At 35.4% G+C, this 23,132-nt stretch overlaps 2 protein-coding genes and 1 pseudogene across 4 annotated transcripts; all 3 read left to right on the top strand.

The window, feature by feature from the left end:
• The first annotated feature begins 748 nt into the window (after positions 1-748).
• Positions 749-7,315, top strand: LOC127801280 (uncharacterized). Of its 3 annotated transcripts, none has more exons than XM_052336242.1 (8): positions 749-1,365; positions 1,449-1,613; positions 1,697-1,795; positions 2,210-2,323; positions 3,389-3,520; positions 4,009-4,146; positions 5,500-5,745; positions 6,698-7,315. In XM_052336242.1, the coding sequence occupies exons 1-8, from the start codon at positions 973-975 to the stop codon at positions 7,091-7,093; spliced, it is 1,683 nt and encodes a 560-aa protein (XP_052192202.1). In that variant the 5' UTR covers positions 749-972; the 3' UTR covers positions 7,094-7,315. The 3 variants fall into 3 exon arrangements, with proteins under 3 accessions (XP_052192202.1, XP_052192201.1, XP_052192203.1); XM_052336241.1 differs by having other exon boundaries at positions 1,697-1,852; XM_052336243.1 differs by lacking the exon at positions 1,697-1,795.
• A 3,191-nt stretch (positions 7,316-10,506) lies between these two features.
• Positions 10,507-13,714, top strand: LOC127801505 (ethylene-responsive transcription factor WRI1-like; annotated as a pseudogene).
• A 6,244-nt stretch (positions 13,715-19,958) lies between these two features.
• Positions 19,959-20,954, top strand: LOC127801504 (ethylene-responsive transcription factor WRI1-like). Its single transcript, XM_052336715.1, has 5 exons — positions 19,959-20,128; positions 20,201-20,337; positions 20,542-20,550; positions 20,663-20,751; positions 20,826-20,954. Exons 1-5 carry the CDS (start codon positions 19,959-19,961, stop codon positions 20,952-20,954), a joined length of 534 nt encoding a protein of 177 aa, XP_052192675.1.
• Positions 20,955-23,132: the final 2,178 nt, after the last annotated feature.

Below are 23,132 nucleotides of genomic sequence, written 5' to 3'. Positions count from 1 at the left end.
ATTAAACTCAAACACAAAAATGAGGAATCAAGTGTAAGCAAAGATAGGGAGATTTTACATGATTTGGCCAGAATAATACTTACTTAACGACTATTCTCTGATTATTTAGACAGAGTAACAATATATTCTTGTGGTTACATCTATTTACAATAGCATTTTTTACTCATATTTATAGTGAGAGGTACTTACAATTATATAAAATCAAAAAATGATAAAATGACATTACGGGGACAAAATGTAATTACAAATTTCATGAAATTGAGAGTGGGTACCGTATTACCGGGGATCTGATTTATATTAGATCAAGTAGGTCAGGGTTTTCGGTTATTCAACAACAATATTGTTCTACGAGTTGAACAATTTGATTGGTAAGCTGAATTATTTGTCAACGAGTTAAAGGGATCGCTAGGAGCTCGTTGGGTATATTGCTAAGAACTCATTGAAAGTATTACTTGAAACTCGCTAGGATCTGTTACCTAAGCTCAAGTTTTAGCGATGCATAAACTTATTCTGATGAGCTTGACTTGGATCTACTGAGTCTCGGGAGATTGGGCTAACCTGTTAGGTCGAGACTAACCCACTTAGTTACCATAACATATAACTACAAAAAATATATATTTTACAAATAAATAGAGAGAAATATTATAATTAAAATTTGATAAATACGATTAATTTTTTTAATTACTATTTATTAGATAAATACAAAAATACTACATACGGAAGAGGGAAGCGTGTGAAGATACCAAAGCTATCCTGCAAGAGAGAGCCAACCGGTAGCTTCCAGTTCACCATACTGTCATTCTTATTTCTTATCAGTCACAGTTCAGCGGGACAAGTGCCTCGGATCGATACGTCGATTGATGACAATGATGAATTGAACTTGTTCACCGAAGCTATCCCAACGGAGCAAACCGGATGATTGTAGACTGCGATCTTGAGAATTTTGGTCAGAAATAGAGAATTGAAGGGGGAATGATGGCGTCCTCGGCGTTCAGGTCGACTTCCAGGAGAGGAAACGCGAGTAGTTCCGAGAAATCGTCGCCCAAGAAAGTTCCGATCCGAAGATCTCACAGCGTCAGCGCTGTGCCCAGAGCTCACTCTCATCATTTGGACATCGCTTCCGAGTACTTGAACAAGAGAGACAACCCTCTCTTCTGGAGCACCACCGCTGAGGACAAGCCAATCGAAACGGAAGTCGAAGCCGCCACCGACAAGCAAATCGACGACAAGACTCAGAGGCCGAGGGGCCGTTCCGTCACGAGGAGGACTACTCATCCTACCGTCAATCAAAATGTTCCCGCCGCCTCCGCCGCCATCTCCCGCCGCCACCGCTCCGTCTCCAGGGGTCATTATGCCGCTTCTGAAGTCTGTTTATTTCTTTCCCTTCTCTTTTTTTCATTCTAAAGTTGGTGAGGAGATTATGGTTCACTTGACTGCAATTTATACAGAGTGAAGTGGAACGAGACTCTGCCATCTCATCCAATTACCGAAACAAAAGTAGTTCAACTGTAGCTGGGAAGACTTTAGACAAGGCTAATTTACACAGAAATGCAACTGATGTGTCGAGGAAGTCCGCCGAGAGTCGAGCTTTTGAGCCTTCAGATAATTCTTCTGTGAGTTCAGTGGCAATATGGAAGTTAGATCTATGATTTATGTTGAATCGTTAACCTCTTTTCTTGTTATGTATAACTACCAGTCTTGCTCGCAAATACCGTATTTGGAAGATGGAATCTCTATGGCTTCTTTGTCGGGAGCTGAAGAGAGAACCATAAACGCAGTCTGTGAACAGATGAAGGTTAGCTTCATGTCTGTTGATCAGTTATCAAACATCACAGAGAGAGAGAAAAGACAGGTAGAAAGTTATTATTAATGTTAACCACCTTACAAAGGAACCCTAACCTTCTATTTATATACAACTATTACAACTAATCAGCATGACATGTGGACATTACTCAAACAAACTAAGAAACTACTCTTAACAAACTTTACAGTTGGACCAACTAGCTACTAACAACTTGCTTGAATAATTTAACTAATATTCCACAACGTCCTCCACAGACTCCATGATTTGTTGTGACAACATCAAACTCTAGGCTTAATACAATGTTGGGAAGGAAAGTTGCCGTAAACGATGATCGAAATGTTTGTCATGTCTTCAGAATGCCTAGTGGCCCACATAATATAACACCGGTTTTACTTTGTTTTGCAGTCATTCCAGGGAGATGTTCAGGGTGGAGCTGATGCTGCTGCAAGTGGAATATATGAAACAGTTCGATCTGAAGTAAGACGTGCCATCTCAGATATGCAAAATGACATTGAAAATGTAAGATCTCATTTTCACAGCTAGGGGCATAGTTGAATTGTTTTCTCTTTTATCTGACAATCATTAGTAGGGGCAATAAATTGAGTGATCTGATCCATTAAAATGTCATGGAATCTCCCAAAATTTCAGCATTCTAATGTTTTTTTGAATGGGGGTAATACTGGTAAGACATATTGAATGTAAAGCTCGGGACGTTCTGTCTTAGTTTCTCTGGTATAACATGTTAATCTTGGATGTGTTTCTGAAATCTTCTTATAGATTTTAACTATATCTAGTTAGCACCTTACTAGACTTTGACATAATATATTGCTTATGATGCATTTCTACATATACATATATATGTGTATGACACTGCCACCAACAGCATCATATATATGTGTATCTTATAGAGATTTCATGCTTTCAATCAGTATGCATTGATACTTGGTATAAATCCCGGATTTGAATGCATAATTGTGCAAATGTATGGCTATCAGGGTGAAAATTCAGCTGCTGATATTTTCTCATTGTTTAATATATGAAATATTCATAGTGCTTGTTTAAGATTACCATGAAATGTCTGGAAAAGCACCAAGTAGAAATGAGAGCAACATCAGCTCACAGAATCTGGGGTTCCTATCTGATTTACTTGTGTTGCTCAATGTTTTGACTCTTAACAATTCAAATCAGTGGAGATTCATTTAGCTTCTAAGCTGCCAATTACCTGTACTAGCGCTAATGGTCATTTTCAGTGCTAGTCTCAATGGCCCTACTGTTTGTTTAAAATCAATGCTGACGCACTGATGCATGTTATGACATGATTTGCATTTCATCACTTTCATGTCATGTCCAAAAATTCTCTAGAAGCTGTCAGACATTATGGTTGCAAAGTAATTGCACTTTCAATCTTGGCCATGCTTTGGTGTTGTGAGGGGTATTAAGTAAGATATGGATTTAATTTCAGGTGTCACCATGTCATGCTGTGAAATTCTCGACATTTGTTTTTGCTACATACTTATTCATTAGTTTTGGAGTCTTTTCTTCTGTTAATTAGTAACTTTTTGTTTCTCCACCTTGGAACTTCAGGCTATGCGAAGAAACAATGCTACTGCTAATTTATCTTCAAGTGTTGCTGATGTTCCTCCAGATTTGGTAAATCCTGGGGCTGTTGAACTATTATTGGACATCAGAAGGGAATATGCCAGAAAGCTTGAGGAGGTTTTATTCCTCTCTCTTTAATCTCTATTATAATGGTCAAAGGAGTTTCTTTGCCATGCTTACTTGTTGGTAAATGGCTTGGATGGGCATTATTTGTTGATTCTATTTATTTGAACACTTAAATGCAAGTTCCTAAGTGCCAAAGTTTTCATAGCGGCAATGACCGTCACTCAATTCCATATGACATTTGGTGCTTCAAGATATATGCAAGAAATAAATTTTCTCATTGGAATGTATTAGAGTAGATATCCAATCCTTGCCAAGGCTAGCTGGCGTCGCAAGCATAATAGATTTTTTCATCTGATCTGTCCATTTGTAGGCCATTAAATACTTTTTATCCATGTGTTTGCATTTCCAAAATTTATGAGGTTTTTGCTCAACTCTCTTCCTCTCTGTCTCTCTCTCTCTCCTTCTCTCTCTCATATTCGTTGATTTTTTAGTTGCATAGCCCTTTGGATGTAATTCAGTTTCTGTTGAATAATATGCAGTCCCAGGAACGGGCTACAAAACTTCGAGCAGACTTGGCTGTTGAGGAACACCGTGGCCAAGAATTGAATAGGATACTTAAGGAGTTACTTCCAGATCCGAAGATAAGTAATCGGCAGAAATCTCGTGTTGGAAGAAAAGTAAGTGAAGTCTGATTTATGTGTCATCTTTTCTAGATCGCCCATTGAACATTGCTTGGATCTGGAAGGAATTACATCCAAATGGCGAGATGAAGAAACTGCAAAACAAGTGCAGAAATGGGCTAAAAATAGTGCCGGATCAAAACTGGAATGATAATATGCAAACTAAGGTTTATGAAAACCTCAAAAATTGAATTAGAATAACAAGGTTGCCTACAAAGTGTCTTAATGACTATTTACATTAGGGTTGTGGCAGTAATAAGTCCCAACCATGGATCACAAAGGAATCCTTCTAATTTTATCCATCCATCTATATTAAAAAGTCACATGTTAGTCGTATGACAACTTATTAAAGCCTAATAATATAAATACTAACTAAAGCTAAAGAATAAGAAAATAATAACACTAATAATCAAAGAATATGCTTCTGCTTTAAATTTTCCATACATTTTGGAAGATCAGAGATTTTTGGTATTAACAGATCTCTATTCTTTTGCCAAATGAATATGTTGTTATCCTTATTAAATTATAACTTATTATTATCAATTCTTTTCTTAGGATTGGATTTTTCTATTGGAAATTGGAATGAGTTAACTAAAACAACCCATGGAGCTGTGATATCTGGATAAAATATATGTTTCTTCTTTTCCTTCAAACCTGGATAAAATATTTTTTCATCTTTGTTTGGCTGGAAGTGATAATCTGGTTGTTTCGATGTTTTCTTCTTTTGTTTTCCTTTATGTCAGTCTAGTTAACATAGTATTCATTTATAGCAATAATGTTATAATTAGAATGATTATTGGACTTTTCATGTTCAAAATTTAACTTGAGAGTATGTGAACAGAAGTTAAAGTGTTCTTCTGTCTTTTTATTGTCCCATTGAAACAACTTGCTAGCGGAGGAAAAATGTTTAAACTTATTTCTCTATCCAAGCTAGCCTGCAATCAGAAACTAGGTTGAGCTTTAGTTGTTTAACTTTTCCTGGTAAGGCTTCAACTGTTGATTTTTGGTTTGGCTACAAGGTTCTTTTCTCCATTTATTTCTTCTACTTATGTTTTTTCAAGGTTAAAATTTCATGGTTCCTGGTAATTAGTCCACTTAATAAAAAATTCTGTGTCTGGATAATCAGTTCATTGAATCATTGGTACCTTTCTACTGTGTTCTTTATGCACTTATTGACGTGGCAGTTCCCATCAGGAGGGAGCTTTAAGCTTTTATATGACATAGGCTGGCACTAATGCTCAAAGGTCTTTAATCTTTAGCTGACTGACATACAAAAGAAATTTCATTCCGTCTTAGGAATTTATGTTTTCTCTTTTGTTGTTTCTCCATTGAAATATGGTTGCACAACAGAATAGCAGTGAAAGAAAAAAGATGTCAAAACGCCTGACAGAAGAAGCTATGGCTTATTTTGACGAGTGTGTGTCCATATCAACATTTGATAGCTCTGATTTCTCAGCACCTGAAGATCTGCCTCTCAATTTAATTGGAGCAACTACAACAGTTGGTGGGGGTGGGGGTGGGGCTGCATCTTTAGCCCAAGGAAGCCCTAGTATTTGGAGCTCCTGCTCCCTAAACAGTCACCCAAACCATAAGCAGGTTTGCCTTCTTGTACTGATTCCATTTATTTACTTCAACTATTCTGATCAGCTAGTGTAACTAAAGGCTTGAAACTTGCAATAATTGCACCTTTCCCTTTCTTACTGCTATAAATTAGCCAAACAACATATGGGATGAGAACTGTTTTTTTCCCATTCTATGTCTTATCAGTAATTATTCATTGTTTTACTTCTCATAGCTTTGGCGTTCATCTTTCCATCATTCTAGCAGCATCAACTTGAACAAAATTTGTTGTTGCAGTGATTGGTCTCTATTTCACATGACCAAGCCATCTTTTTCCCCCCTTCTGGAAATCATATTACTTCTAGCAGCATCATATTTTTACCTGGATTTGACAATTGATGGGAGATGCAAAATAAATATCCAGTTTTAATAGCAATTGTTATATTAGCTCTAAGCGCTGTTCCAATCATTATAAGCCACAAAATATTACTTCTATCTTTTGTTATTTTTTAGTATATCCTTTCTTGAGATAGACAACCTTTTGTTTGCCTTTTTTCCATGCCCTGCTATATGATTCTCCAAAATCCAAGTTAATTCCTTTACTTTCAAATCTGATCTAGAAATGCATTGTCCTCTGCTGTTGCTTTTTAGCTTGCCATTTTCTCTATATTCTATTTTCTTCCCGCTAATATATATTTCTGCAAGGAAACACTTAAATTCGGAGGTTACTTGAAGTATTTTGCCTCTTTTAGTTGGGTCTTTTTTCTTCTCTTTTTCTGTAACCCGCTCTTTCTGGTTACTCTACTTCCCTCCTCCTCCCCTCCAATTCCTAATGCTTCCCTTTTCTCCCATTTCCCTCATCTAGTCCGTTTTGTCTTGAGGTGTTAAGAGAGAAACATAAACAAGAACTGGAGAAAAGCTTTCAGTATTGCCTATTTAAGAAATGGTGACATAGACTGGCATTATTGTGTAACATTACTACTTGCAGGAATCAGCTTCTTGCGATCTGTTCGTGCATAGCCGCCTGGATTCTGGTTTAACAGCTACCAGCAGTAGTAACGAACCTTCGAAAAACCAAGCCAGTGTAGGAGGAAACGCTGCAGAATGGGGTCGGAGATTGCAATTCTCCTACAGCCACAAACCGGCCAAAAATGTTGGGTTGCAAGAGGACGTTAGGAATTACGTTAAAGCTATTGGGAAAGATGACAGCAACTCAGACAAGTCAACATCAATCTACTTCGATTTAGAGGAGTATTTACATGGCCAAGCAGAATGCTTCTTGTTTGACAGAGTATTGTTCAGTAACCGCACAGACTCTGGGAGTCTGCATCTCTGTGGTGGAGGCTTGCCTCTTTCATTTTCTCCCTTCAGTTCTGTTATTTGAATCCTTTTGCTTCCCTGATTTGAGCCCGAGCTCTTACAGTTAGGAAATTGCGCAGTTATATATGTGCTTGAGGGTCTTTTGTTTTCCTTTATTCTTTTGTTTTTTGGATTTGTGTAATAAGCATCTTAATCTTAACTTCCCCGGTTTTCATCTTCAACTTGGGTCATGTCTGAGAAATTTGTGGCCATGGATGTGGAAATAGTAACTGGTTTGGTTCATTTAGGTCTGTAGCCTCTATGTTTCAAGTAAATTCATGGAATACATGTGTGAGAGTTTATAGATGCCACATGCCACATGTAAATACGTACAAATCATGTATGGAAACCTACTTTGAAATAAGTTTAATCCCTAATCACAAAGGAGACCTGCTTCTATTTGTCCAACATCTCTCCCGCTCAAACAATTAAAATCTATCTAAACTAGAAGGTAGAAGCAAAAGTAAACAAGATGGACATCAAATTAAATCACTTGGGCCCATCAAAACCCGAATGCTAGCCCATGACCCAATAGAACAAGGCCCAACTACAAGCCACCAACTCAACCCAACAAAAGAAATAAATCCAGAACGAGCAGTGATTTAGAGACAATCTGTCACATCTTTATACTTCCGCAAAATGATTAAGATAACAAAATTATAAATTACTTTCTAAAATTTATAAATATTTTTACGATGTGTAAAAAGTGAATATAGTTTCTAAAAAGTAAAAACTCTTTTTATTATGTAAAATTGTTTATAATTTTCAAAACTTAGAAACCATTTTATAATACCATTAAAACTTAAATAATTAATATTAATTATTTGATTTCTTCACAATGGCCTTCTCTAGTAGCTAGCAAACAGTGTGAATCTTCAATCTTTGAGTGTTTTGAATCGAGCTTTGGTCTCTCTCCTCTTGAAGGTTAGGTTTGTTCCCAGATGCTGGGAATGACATCCTTGATGGGTTTGGTGGAAGAACAAGAAAGGACATTTTAGACATTTAAAAAAAATAAAAATAAAAATCAATGGGTTGGGCCGCGAGTGCTCAACTTAACTTGACTTGCTAATTATATAGAGCAGGTATTTTTGGACTTGTGGACTCACAGGCTCGGCTTGTGGGCTAGGCCCTTTGCGGGGGATCGAGTTTTAATTTTATGAAAAACCAAATTATAATAATTAAATTTTGAATTTGAATTTTTAATATCTTAAAAATTACATAGACAATATTACAAATTTACAATGATAAATCAATAAATCTCAAATAATTTATATATAGCACATAATTTCATTCCTTTTTATGAAAAAAAATTATATTTCATACACAAAGAAGAGCGTAATCATTTTATAAAATTTGAAATATATAAATAAATATGTATCTCGTACACAGATTTGAATTCAAAATATGAAACAATTTTAATAACTTTTAAAAATCTCAATCTCCAAACTTTTAATTTCTACGTTTTTCTAAATTTTTATTTTACAAGAAGAATTTATATTTAAAAACATTTTTTTCATCTTTGATATTAATTAAATAAAATTATTTTTGAAAGTTATTTTTAAATAATTATAAAAGTACATCGACCCTCCGTGTCTACTGGGCTGGCTTCAGACAAGGTCACAAATACTGAGTATTTTCTAAAACTTTTGGAGCACAAGTGGGGCCCAGCTAAGTTTTCTTCTTCACACACGCCTATGTGTAGGCAATTTCGCTGCTTTGCCTGAGAAAGTTACAGAGAGGATGATTGAAAAAGCCTGTAAATGATGAAAATATCCCCACCCAAAATTAAAATTGCTTCACTTGCCCTTGGCTGCCACCTCTCTTCCTTTCCTAAGGCGGCCTCCAGCAACAGCCTTCCTTTGACCACTTCACCTTGTGCTGATCGCTGACCGCCGTAGAGAGAGGGAGGAGGATGAAATGGCATGAGACGAGGAAGCAACGAGGCGAAAGCGGCTGCTAGAGACGATCATGGGGAAGGGAGAGAGAAGAGAGATGAGGCAACCAATTGACAGATTGAGCAAATTTGATTTTGTATGAGGGGGTATTTTCAATATTTGTTTGGATAAATTTAATTTTAAATTATCGATTAATATTTATGTGTTTAATTTGAAAGAGTTGATAAATTATCAGAATTTGACAAAAAAAATGAAAATATACACGTTGTATAATAATAATAATAATAATAATAATAATAATACAAATAAAATGTATAAAAAATTAAATTATAAATTGATAATTTATATATAATAATTATTAAAATTAGTATAAGCATATTACTAGCTAGGGATGGGAAAGTAATATGGTTTGGCTTCAATTTAATGAACAAGTTGAAAGTATATATATATATATATATATATGCAGCAGGTGATATCAATTCTAACCAAATAAAAATAAATCAGACAGAACTTTCATTAGATATATATATATATATATGACATGAAATGGGAGGATTTCAAAAGAAAAGAAAAAAAAAATAATAATAATAATTAGAATCAAGAGCTCGCTCTATGGCACGCACAGAGCTATATGTACCATGCATGCACGTGCGCGATTGAAGAGACAATAAATATATCCATCTATTAAATAAATTGATCATTAATTATTCCTCTCAAGTGGGATATTCTCACACAATCTGCCCACTAATTTAATTTTGAGGAAGACATAAAAAGTAAAAAAAGAGGCCTTAATTTTTGCATCATCATGTCAATCTATATATATATATTGATTATATATTCTACACTTGAACATAAAATTTATAAAAATTAATTACATGAACCCACCACAAAAAGATGAAATTAATTTTGTTGACCACTTCATGCGTCCTCTGTCAGTTTGATCATAGTAAGGAAAAAAAAGCAAATCATAAATAGTTTAGCATGTGACTAATATCCAACCCCAATTGTCAAACACAAGGGGGCGGATTTACTAGTGAGGTTCACACGTCAGCCCACCTCCAATTTTGCCCCACCCAGCCCATTCCACTTGGCTGGATCCGTCCCTGGTCAAACATCCATCCGATCGACTCAAATAATTAAAATCTATCTAAATAGAAGCAAAAGTAAACAAATCCAGATTTATTATTTGAGGTTCACACGTCAGCTAAATTTTTTTGATTTACATCAGATATCGTAAATCAACCTAAAAATCATTTGACTTCTAATTAGTTGTGTACGTAAAGCGTTCGCCCGATACCGGACTCTAACATGTGTACTGTGTAGTTCTACGACACAAAATACCGTCTTGCCTAGCCATGTGTTGGCGCGCTCGCCTCAAGCACTTAACCCTACCCCCAGGTTTAATTAATCTAACTTCGGTTTACTCCACTATATAACTCTCGCCGCTTATCCATGCATGCGTGCTTCACGTTCAGTCACCTCAGTCTCTCTCTCTCGTTCTCTCTCTCTGTGTGCTAAATTTAACGTACAGATTCCAGAGATGATGGGGTCACCTTCTTCCTCTTCTCTGCCGGATACCTATGTTGATCGTTCTGGCGATCTTCATCCTAAACAACCAAAGAGGAAGCGCCGAAACCCAAAAAATGCTGAGAGCTCCAACTCCGGCGATCGAAAAAAACCCAAGTATAAAGGGGTCACCTGGTATGTACATCTACATATATAAATGTGCATACCCCTCTGAATATTGTAATTGTATATATATATTGGATGGTAACTTTTGGTGCTGGGCTTTGTTGATCTGCATGCATGGCGGCTACTGCGACAGGCGGCGCCGTTCTAATGTGAGATTTGATGCTCACCTGTGGGACAATTCTTGGTGGAATGAAACCAGGACGAAGAGAGGACGACAAGGTCATTTTAATTTAACTTGGATTTAAAGAACTGAACTCGAATCAAGCAGATCTGCCATCTCTTTTTATTTTTCCTTTTCTAATAAATATCGTTCTCTTCACCTTTCACTTACGATCGATGATATCTGAGTCTGGGTTAATTTGACTAATTTGTTCTTTCGTCGTCTGACAATCCAACTCTCAACTGCTGCCCTTTTCACACTGCAATTACAGTTTATCTGGGTACGTTCTTAATTCCTCTCTTTCTTTCTTTGCTTTTTCATATAATTAATTAAAATTATGAACAAACAATCAGTCTTTAATTGGGGTACGTGCGTTTTGTCTATTTAGGTGCATATAAGACCGAGGAAGAAGCTGCACGTGCGTTCGATCTCGCTGCTCTCAAGTACAAGGGCGCCGGCACCTTCCTGAACTTCCCTGTAAGTTTCGGTTCCATTAATTCTTCTCTTTATTCTGGTGACGGAAGACGGAATACTAATTCGGTTTCGAAACGCAGGTAGAAACATACAAAAAGGAGATTGAGGAAATGGAGAACGTGCCGAAGGAAGAGTACGTTAAGTCTCTGCGGCGAAGAAGCCACAGCTTCTCCAGGGGTGCCTGCAAGTACCGCGGCGTCACGAGGTAAGCCCATTCCGGGGAGCCGCCGCCGGAAACCACGGCCGGTGGCCGAGTCCAAACAAGCATATTGCATGGGAAGTAGGGACCCGCTCTGGGCCCCACATCCTATGGTGACAGCAGATCCATGCACTTTGTCTTTCATTTTTAATTTGGTCGTCGACAACATAAGACTTGTCTCATGGACCATCGCTATTTTATTTATATTTTACTCCATATCCAACCGTCTGTGGAAAAGTTATTAATAATATATATAGTAAATTATTTTTTTTAGTTTTTACAATTATGAATTAACTTTATAAATGTTTCTTTTATTAATATATATATATCAATGTGGTGTTTAATTTACAGGCGTTGGGAGGCTAGAATCGGCCAGGTTTTTGGACATAAATCCTTATATTTAGGGTCTTTTGGTAAGAATTAATTCTTCGCGATGCTATTGTCTTTATTTTACTTGGGATTAATGTTTATAAGTTTTAATATAAATATAATACTTATCTCTTATTTTTTTTTTTTTAAAAAAAAGCCAAGATTAAAAATTAACAAAAAATATTATACATCTTAAACCATTTAAGAAAAATACTTTGTTAAAACTCGCTACTCGATCAACTAACGAATTTCTTAAAAAACTGTTAGTCTCAGAAAGAAAAAATACTTTCACAACAAACGAATTGCTTGAAAAAAAAAAAAAAAGTTGGGATTTGGTGAGGGTATTGTGGGGCCAGGGGGATTCCAGGTGGACACCTAGTCCACGTTTGAGAAATCAGTCAGTCAATCAAAATGGAATCCCCCTGACCTCACAATAATCCACGTTTGAGAAATCAGTCAATCAAAATGGAATCCCCCTGGCCCACAATAATCCCAACTTAATGGATATAGAAAATATTCATTCCTTTTCATTAATTAAGCTTAATGAATGAAAGCTTAGGTTGCATTTTTTTTTTCTTTTTAATTTTTAAATTTATTTTTTATTTTAGTAGTTTATTTTTAAAAAATTAAAAACACTTTCTTTTTATCATTTTAAAAAATTATTTCTTAAAACATAAAATCTAAAAATACGTTCTTTTTAAAATTTTGAAAATAATTTTTTAATGATATTTTATTTAATAAATTTAATTATTCAGTAAATTAAAAATATTTAATGTTAATAAATTATTAAAAAAAAATATATTTTTTAAAATTAATAAATTTTGTAATATATATTTTTGTTATAATAATAAAACATGAATAAATAAATATGTTCAGATTTTAAAGTTTGTTTTAAACGAAAACACTTAAATAATTTTTTGTAATTTTAAATTTTTTTATTTTTAAAATTAACAAAAAAATATATTTTTATTATTTTAAAAAAATAAAAACTAAAAATAATTTAAAAACAATAAAGAGAAGCTAACCTTAGCTTTCGTCAAATTATTGACTTTTGATTATGCACGCATGATATGACGTCTCCTTCCACACGTATTTTGCGGCTTTAATATTTTATATCCCCTCCGGGTTGCACGTACGTAACGGTACCTAATTTTAAAGGAATTCATATTTCAATTTTTATGTACATTTTAAGGGTCGGCCGAGGAAGCCGCTCGAGCATATGACAAGGCCGCGATCATGTACAGAGGGCAAAGAGCCGTGACCAACTTTGACATCAAAACCTACATCGAGGTTTTGAAGAGTAATGTCTTTGCCCTTAACAACGACTGTCAGTGCCCCCTGATCAAGAGTATTGAAGAAGAGGAGAAACGGCAGCAGGAGCATAAGAAGAAGGAGAAGCAGGAGGAGAAGAAGAAGAAGAAGAAGAGCGAGAAGAAGAGGAAGAAGAAGAGCAGCGGGAAGAGGAAGCGGGCTCCACAGGAAGAGGAGCAGCAGCAACACATGGAGGAGGCGATGGACAGCCTCGCCGTGAATCAACCTCCGGTGCAGGACGTTCCCGTTCAGGAAACCGCCGGCGAGCAGCCACATGTCTTGGATGACGTAATATTTGACGACGACATTGATGTCATGCTGTCTGAGTTGCAAACTGGAGATGACGGTCTGGAGCTCTTCCCAGATAGCCTATTGAACGACGACGTTCCGGATGAGGACCTGGTGGCCGGAGCGGAGTTACCACCACAGCCTGGCGTTGGAATTTGATTAAAGTCAAAACTTAATTTCTTTCCTTGTTGAATAAGTCACTACAACAGCAGGTTTGTTGGCTCTGTTATATGAGAACCCGTTTATGGCTTGTTTCAATTAGTATTTTTAGGACCAAGTTTTTAATTTTTTCTTCTGTTTTAGACCTATTTATAGGTGCTACTATCGTTTGTTACTTTATCAGCATTTCAATAAAAATTTCAAAATTATTCTCCCTCTATTTTTTTTGCTGTAAGAATTTCTTTCTAGAAATTAAAATTTGAAACCTTAATTTTCTATATTTGGTATCAGAGTTAGATCGTGAACATGAACGCAATAATTCAACCGAAGTTTAGCCGAAAAAAATTTGATTAATGGTATATTCAAATGAAGGCCTTGTTCAATTTTTAGGAGGTAATGGAGATTGTCGAAACGGAGTATGTGGAGCTAGCCGATCAAGCTACAACGACAATCCTCTTTCAACCTCAGAAAGATGCCTTGAGAGAGGAAATAAAAAGGACAAGAAAGCTCTGTTCTTTCTTTACCAAGCTGTGGACGACATTGAATAAAAAGGACAAGAAAGCTCTGGGCCCCAAACTATCCCATTTTGCTCATACAACACAAAATAAATATGCATCGCTAGCTAGGAGTCGAAATCTACTGTCGCTCCAATAAAAATTAGTTACATCATTCAATTAGCATATATATTTTTAAAAAATATAAAATTAAAGAATAATAATACATATATGATCAATATATATAATTTTATAATTTTTTTAAAATAATTATTATTTAATAACGTATATTAATTAAGTGATGTGATTGATTTTTATTAAAAAAACAGTTGGCAGGCAGCGAAAGGGATAGCAGATCAGCACTATCTTTTCGGATTACGTTCTATTACGTATTGGCATCTTCAATCACCCCACCTCTAAAACTACACTGAAGAGGTAAATCGAAAAATGTGCCCGAATAATCAGGATGATAGGTCTCGACACCATTAATGTGACTCTATCAAATCCACGTTGAAAACTCCTGAACAAACTATCAATCTGTCCCTTTGCCATTCAATTATGCCCTTAGGGGCAGCAGATCGGCACTATCACTAGCTTGCACGAACGTTATTGCACAAACTTACCAATTACAAGTCTACATAATATATCTCTTATACATATATATATATATATATATCTGTATATCATTACAGGCACAATGACAAGTGGGAGGCGAGGATTGCCGAGTGAAAGGAAAGAATTTAGGCTAAAGACACTCAACGCCCTCAACTTTCTAGTTTAACCAATTTACCCCTTCAACTTGAACTTGAAGAACTTGAACTTGAGGGAACTATTGGCCCTTAACTTTTAAAATCTAAAATCTAAAATCCCATACAATTTTATGCGTGTCACGTATGTGCTTTTATTTAGTATTAAGTTTTATATTAATATATTATATATATTAATAAATTATAAATAATTATCATATCATTACATGTTAATACAATATAAATATATGTTAATGTCTAACTGATAAAATTTTATTATTAAATATTGATAAATTATATATCATTATTTTATCATTCTATGTTGATACTATATATATATATATATATTGATGTCCAATTAATAAAATTTTATTATTAAATATTAATAAATTATACAAAATTATTTATTATAATTTTATATTAATGCAATACATATGTTGATGTTTAACTTATAAAATTTTTATCATTAAATGAGAATAAATTATACATAATTATATATATTAATACAATATATATATATATATAGAAAGAGAGCACAGAGAAATGCTTGATAGAGGAGGAAGCGATAGACAATGAAGATGTGGGTAATGGCGACTGTGGAATTGGATGTGGCGACGACAATGGTTGAATCAAAATGGAGACGACAACGATGATGGGGACGTGAAAAAAGACAACAGACAAAGAGGAACTGGAAAGAGGTGGCGACTGACAGGGATGAGGATGGATTTGGAGGCGGGGTTTGATGACCACAAATGAACTGGATAGGCGACGATGATGGTTGAATCTAGAGGGAAACAACAACAACGAATATGAGCTTGAGAGAGGCAACGGTTGATTGGAATGGGAATGGGTTTGAAAACGACGACAAACAACCACAGAGAAGTTAGATGTGGCAATGATGATGGTCAGAGCTAGAGGAAGGCGACGACTGCCAAGAGGAGCTGGAAGGAGATAATGACAATAAAGACAATGAGATGAATGAGGTGATAATTTTATAAATAATGAAGTTATGTGAAGGCAAAATTGGTAATTGGAGAAACCCATTTCTCTTCTCTCATGCTACTCAATTGCTCCTTATTTAAGGCGCATTGTTGATTAGATTATGAAGGGGTTGATGGGTCCTGCATCAAAAGTTAGGGTATTTGATAGATCCAAATTGAAAGTTATGAGGAGAAATAGGTCATATCTCAAGTTTAGGAGGCCAATTAAAGTGAGGGGCTGCATATGATTTTAGACAATAATTTATATTTGGGAACTTATGGTGAGATATCTTCGATCGTAACACTATTATAAATTGGGAACAAATTAATTTCCATATACTAATATGAATATATATTTTTGTTGATCAAAGACACTGAAGAAGAAGCTGCCCAAGCGTACGACATGGCAGCAATATTGTGCAAGGGGCGAACTGCCCTGTATTAAGTAAATTCATCAAGTATATGTCATAATTTATAAATTTCACCAATGATGTACGAAACGTCTAAGCCGTCATTTCCATGTTTTCAAAATACTTAAGTCGAGTACTTTTTAATGTTTTTAAGTTATTTTTAATTTTTAATTTTTTAAAATAATAAAAATACGTTCCCTTTATTATTTTTAAAAATAAAAAAAAATTAAAATAATAAAAAATTATTTTAAATGTTTTCATCCAAAACAAACTTAAAACTCAAAACACATTTATTTATTTATTTATTTATATTTTATTAATGTAATGGGAAAAAATATTACAAAATTCATTAACTTTAAAATATATATATTTTTAATAATATATTAACATTAAATATTTCAAATTTACTGAATAATCAAATTTATTGAATAAAATATCATTAAAATTTTTTTTTTAAAATTTTCAAAAAGAACGCGTTTTCTATTTTTCTGTTTTGAGAAATAATTTTTTAAAATAACAAAGAAAACGCGCTTTTAATTTTCTAAAAATAGACTATCAAAATAGAAAACTAAAATAAATTTAAAACTCAAAATTAAAAAATTAAAAATCAAAGAGAACGCAGCCTTATATTTTTAAAATGCTAAAAAATATTATACAACGTTTTCAAACTATTTCAGCAATTTTATAAATGATTTGAAGTAATTTTGTAATATTAAAAGATATTTAGAAATGAATTTTCAGTCTACAAAGAGAATAAAGAGGGAATTTTTTGATCTCTAACTCAATTTTTTTAATTTTTCTTTCCAAATTTATTTGAAAGCATTGTGTAAAGTATATTTATTTTGAGATTGAATAATTGTTTTTATATTTTTTATATTAAAAATTATATTTATAAAAAGGTCCGTATATTTTTTTATTTACTCAATTTTTTGATTTTTTTCTTAATTTAAAAAAAATATCATTTCTCTATTTTCATTTTGTATCATATTTGTTTTCTATTTCAATTTTTATAAAACCTAAAATTTCATATACTATTTAAATACATACTAATGTGTCATGAGCAAAGACCCCATTAAAAGACCAAGAGTCTAAAACGACATTTTGGGTTGAAATGTTAAATTTCCCATATGCGGGAGGTCCCACATAAATGTACAAACAAAATAACTTCGACATTTGAAAATTTCTCTAGAAAGATAATTAATTATTCATAAAGAATTTTAATTCTAAAATAATTTTAAAATATTAGAATAAACAATCATCTATAAGAAATTCAATTCCCAAAAAGGGTAAGATAAACATCATTTAAAAAAAATATATGTCATTTATAACAATTCTAATTTTAGCCAAACTAAGATTAATTAAGATAAGTATTATCTATAATAATCTTATTTATGTTACACTTTAAATCACTTTATATTTTTTTATAAAATAAGCAGATACTCATTCTTAAAAAGGTACGACATCTCTAATATTGATTTTAATACAGTTTTCATCGTACTCATGTCTGACTTAAGTATCGAAATATTTGTACGATGACCTTTTCACGTCATTTGATTATTTTTTTATTTTTTGTAGATTTAGATCACTTGACAACAACCTTTTCAATCAACTAAATTCATTATTATGTCTAGACAATAATATGGACAAATCAAAATGGAAATATAATTTCAATGAAGTTTAAACCCCAACAACAAAGGAGAGTTGCGCCCATCAAACCCAAATGCTAGCCCATGACGCAATAGAATAAGGCCCAACAATAAGCCACCAGCTCAACCCAACAAAAGAAAACCTTAACAAATCCAGAATTAGCCGTGATTTAGCGACAATGTCTCACATCTTTGAGTGTTTTGAATCGAGCTTTGGACTCTCTCCTCTTGGAGAAGTAGAACCCAACCTGGTTAGGTTTGTTCCCAGTTGTTGGGAATGACATCCCTTGATGGGTTTGGTAAAAGAACCGGAAAGGACATTTCCATCGATCAGTTTTTGGGATTAATTCAGTTTTTGGGTAAAATAGTTACAATTAGTTTTGTCTTTTTCATTATAGACATGAGAGGACCATAAACAGGGTTAGATTTAGTGGGTACGTAGGGGTTACAGCTCGTGTCAACCTCAACTAAAGGTGGAGGTTGAAATTTTTTTTGAGACTTAAAACTATACATCACAGATTTTGAAATGAGATATAATTTTTGTTTTGACCAGATTATTATTAAAAATATTTATTTATATTAAAAATTAATTTTAATTGTGAGCCCAATGCAACTTATACATAAATGCGCTACTGGCTTTAGCCCTCTCCCATATCTATTATGTGAATCTTGCCCATTTGAGAGGAGAAGGACTGAAATAGCTTATAAATCTGAGTCAACTTTTCCCTATATCTACTCTGAATCTCTCAGATTTTGTTCTTTTAATCATTAATTTATAATAGTAGAGGTTAAATTGGCCATATAAAAATATTTAATAGAACTATGACACTAGGCTTAGAAATGCCGAACAGGTTAGGCAGCTCGTGGGCTTGCTCAGCCAAACTTGTTATTATAATGAAATGCGGGTCGACTCGGCTCAATTCGACTCAACTTGCTAATTATACAGAGCCGAGTTGGGTCCAACATTTTTGAGCACATGGACTTGTATGCTAGGCTTCTGGGCTAGGCCCTTTGCGCCCAATCAAATTTTAATTCTATAAAAAAAAGTAAAATTATAATAATTACATACTGAATTTAAATTTTTAATATTTTAATTTAATAACTTTAATACTTTAAAAATTATATCTCAATACACAAAAGGCATAATTACCTTAAAAAATTATAAATACATAAATAAATATGTATCATTTTAATTCAAAATATGAAAAACAATTACTAACTTTTAAATATTTATAAAATTTAACACTACTTTAAAAGTGAAATCGTAAACAATTAAAATTTTCAATCTCCAAACTTTTAATCTCTACATTCTAAATTTTTATTTTAAAAGTAGAATTTATATTTAAAAATATTTGTACATCTTAGATATTAATTAAGTAAATATATTTTAAAATAATTATAAAAATAAATTGATCCCTTAGGGTTTTATGGTTCGGAAATTGAAGCCCAACTCTGTTAAGGAGCCCGCAGTGTCTACAGGGCTGGCTTCAGATGGGCTCCCAAATCTTGGGTGAGAGGCCTTGTTTTGGGCTTACAGGTTAAGCCGAAGCATGGTCCGTCTGGTTAGACTGAATGGCGGGCCGTTTAGCGTCGCAACTGAGCAGTAACTTATCATCGCAGTACACGAAACGAAAGTGGATGACCGTTGAACTGAGTACTTTCTTGGAGTACAAGTGGGACCCACCCAAGTTTTCTTCACGCACACGTATGGGTGTGTGTATGTATGTATGTATGTATGTATGTATGCATGTTCACAGGGATAAGCGGATCCACATCCGCCTCCACCCTCTAATTAACATGTGTAGGTAGTAGTAGAACACAAAACACCTTCTTGCCTGCATGCCTAGCCATGTGTTGCCCCCCCTCGCCTCAAGCATTTAACCCAACCACCAGGTTTAATTAATCCAACTCCGGTTTACTCCCCTATAACTCTCGCCGCTTATCCATGCTCTTCCCGTTCATTCACTCTCTCTCTCTCTCTTGCTCTCTTGCTCTCTTGTCCTCACTCTCTCTCTCTCTTCCTTTCTTGCTCTCTCTCTCTCTCTCTCTGCTAAATTTAACGTACAGATGCCGGAGACGACGGGCTCACCTTCTTCCACTTCTCGGCCGGATACCTCTGTTGATCGTACTGGCGATCTTCATGCTAAACAACCAAGGAGGAAGCGCCGAATCCCAAAAAATGCTGAGAGCTCCACCTCCGGCGAACGAAAAAAACCCAAGTATAAAGGGGTCACCTGGTATGTACATCTACATATATACATGTACATACCCCTCTGAATATTGTAATTGTATAGATATATATTGGATAGTAATTTTTGGTGGTGGATTTTGTTGATCTGCATGGCGGCGGGTGACGGCGACAGGCACCGTTCTAATGCGAGGTTTGATGCTCACCTGTGGGACAATTTTTGGTGGAACGAAACCCGGACGAAGAGAGGACGACAAGGTTTTAATTTAACTTAGATTTAGAGAACTGAACTCAAATCAAGCAGATCTGCCATCTCTCTCTCTTTTTCCTTTTTCTAGTAATTATCGTTATCTTCACCTTTCATTTACGATGATTTCTAAGTCCGGGTTAATTTGACTAATTTCTTCTTTGATTTTCCGACAATCCAAACCCTCAACTACCCTTTTCACGCTGCAATTGCAGTTTATCTGGGTACGTTCTTAATTAATTCCTCTCTTTCTTCCTTTCCTTTTTAATTCATAAAATTAAAATTATGAACAAACATTCAGTCTTTAATCGGCATACGTTTTGTCTATTTAATTAGGTGCGTACGAGAACGAGGAAGAAGCGGCACGTGCGTTCGATCTCGCCGCTCTCAAGTACTGGGGCGTCGACACCCCCTTGAATTTCCCTGTAAGTTCCGGTTCCATTCTTCTCTTTATTTCTGGTGACGGAAGACGGAATACTAATTCGGTCTCGAAACGCAGGTAGAAACGTACGCAAAGGAGATTGAGGAAATGGAGAACGTGCCGAAGGAAGAGTACGTTAAGTCCCTGCGGCGAAGAAGCCACAGCTTCTCCAGGGGTGCCTGCAAGTACCGCGGCGTCACGAGGTAAGCCCATTCAGGGAAGCCGCCGCCATCGCCGGAAACCACGGCCGGTGGCCGAGTCCAAACAAGCATCTTGCATGGCAAGTAGGTGTGTGGGACCCACTCTGGGCCCCACACCCTCACATTTTGCGCATGCGACTAAAAAAACCGACGAGCTTCGCTAGCTTCCACATACGTTAACTTGCGTCACCCTCACTTACTTACACATGACAATTCTATATATATATATATATATATATCTAAAGCCCTATCCAAGCATGTCCTTGGTGGGAAAATTATTAATAATGTAGTAAATTGCTTTTTTATTTTTACAATTATGAATTAATATTATAAATATTTTGTTTATTTATATATATATCATTGTGGTATTTTACAGGCACCTTTATAGTTGGGAGGCTAGAATCGGTCAGGTTCTAGGACAAAAATCCTTATATCTAGGGTCCTTTGGTAAGAACTCTTCACAATGCTATTGTCTTAATTTTTCTTGAAATTTTTATAAGGTCTAATATAAATATAATATTTATCTCTTATTTTTAAAAAATACCCAGATTAAGAACTAACGATAATATTATACGCAAAATACTTTGTTGAAACTCGCGGGTTATACTAGCGAGTCATTTAAAAAATCATTAATTTCAAAAAAAAAAAAAATACTTTCACGACTAAATAATATCGCTTATTAAGCAAACAATTAGATATCATGATAGAAAGATATTTAATTTTTTACAAAACTATTTTAATATCGAGGTAAAATGTTTTAGATGAAACAAAATTAAAAAAAAAAAAGTTGGGATTTGTGGAGAATACTGTGCGTCTTTTCCGGGGATCCGACTTTTGAAATATTTTTTTTCATTTTAAAGTTTCTAAAGAGAAAATATATTCCTTATGGGTTAATAAAGCTTTCGTCAGACATCTTAGCTATCAATTTTGCACGTCATATGATGACGTCTTCTTTACACGTATTATTTTGTGGCTTTAATATTTTATATTTACTTATAAAATAATATTACGTATTAGCACATACTTATCTCATAGTTAGTCGGATCCCAATCCGGGTTGCCCGTAACGCATAATTTAGAAGGAATTCATATTTGAATTTTTAATGTACAATTTAAGGGTCGGCCGAGGAAGCCGCTCGAGCATATGACAAGGCAGCGATCATGTACAAAGGGCCAAGAGCCGTGACCAACTTTGACATCAACAGCTACGTCGAGGATTTGAAGAGTAACTTTGCCCTTGACGAAGACAGTCAGTGCCCCCTGATCAAGAATATTGAAGAAGAAGAGAAGCGGCAGCAGGAGCACAAGAAGATGGAGGAGGAGCAGGAGGAGAAGAAGAAGAAGAAGAAGAAGAAGAAGAGCGAGAAGAGGAAGAAGAGGAAGCGGGTTCCACAGGAGGAGGAGCAGCAGCAACACATGGAGGAGGCGACGGACAGCCACGACGTGAATCAACCTCCGGTGCAGGATATTCACGTTCAGGAAGCCGCCGGCGAGCAGCCAGATGTCTTGGTTGACTTAAGATTTGACGACATTCATGTCATGCTGTCTGAGGACAGCTTCGCCGTGAATCAACCTCCGCTGCAGGACGTTCCCGTTCAGGAAGCCGACAGCGAGCAGGCAGATGTCTTGTTTGACGTAAGATTTGACGATATTGATGTCATGCTGTCTGAGGACAGCCTCGCAGTGAATCAACCTCCGGTGCAGGACGTTCCCGTTCAGGAAGCCGCCGGCGAGCAGCCATATGTCTTGTTTGACGTAAGATTTGACGACACTGATGCCATGCTGTCTGAGGACAGCCTGGCGGTGAATCAACCTCCGGTGCTGGACGATCCCTTTCAAGAAACCGCCGGCGAGCAGCCAGATGAATTGGTTGACGTAATATTTGACGACATTGATGTCATGCTGTCTGAGTTGCTAACTGGAGATGACGGTTTGGAGTTCAACCCAGATAGCCTATTGAACGACGACGTCCCTGACGAGGACCCGGTGGCCGGAGCTGAGATACCGCAGCCTCCCCCGTCGTACTCCCCTTCCGCGGCCGCCCCATCATCGTCCTCATTTCCTTCTTTGTAACTAGGCCAAGCAGTGACAATTAGGCGATGAAAAAAGTTACAAACAATGCATATGTTTGATAAAACAAGGAGGAGAGAATGGGCCGGTTATAGACACATTCAAACACTAATCTA

Source organism: Diospyros lotus, chromosome 5 (assembly GCF_014633365.1).
Source record: "Diospyros lotus cultivar Yz01 chromosome 5, ASM1463336v1, whole genome shotgun sequence".
Taxonomy (NCBI): domain Eukaryota; kingdom Viridiplantae; phylum Streptophyta; class Magnoliopsida; order Ericales; family Ebenaceae; genus Diospyros; species Diospyros lotus.
Note: the sequence above shows the minus strand (reverse complement) of the source record. Positions and strands in the feature narration are given on the sequence as shown.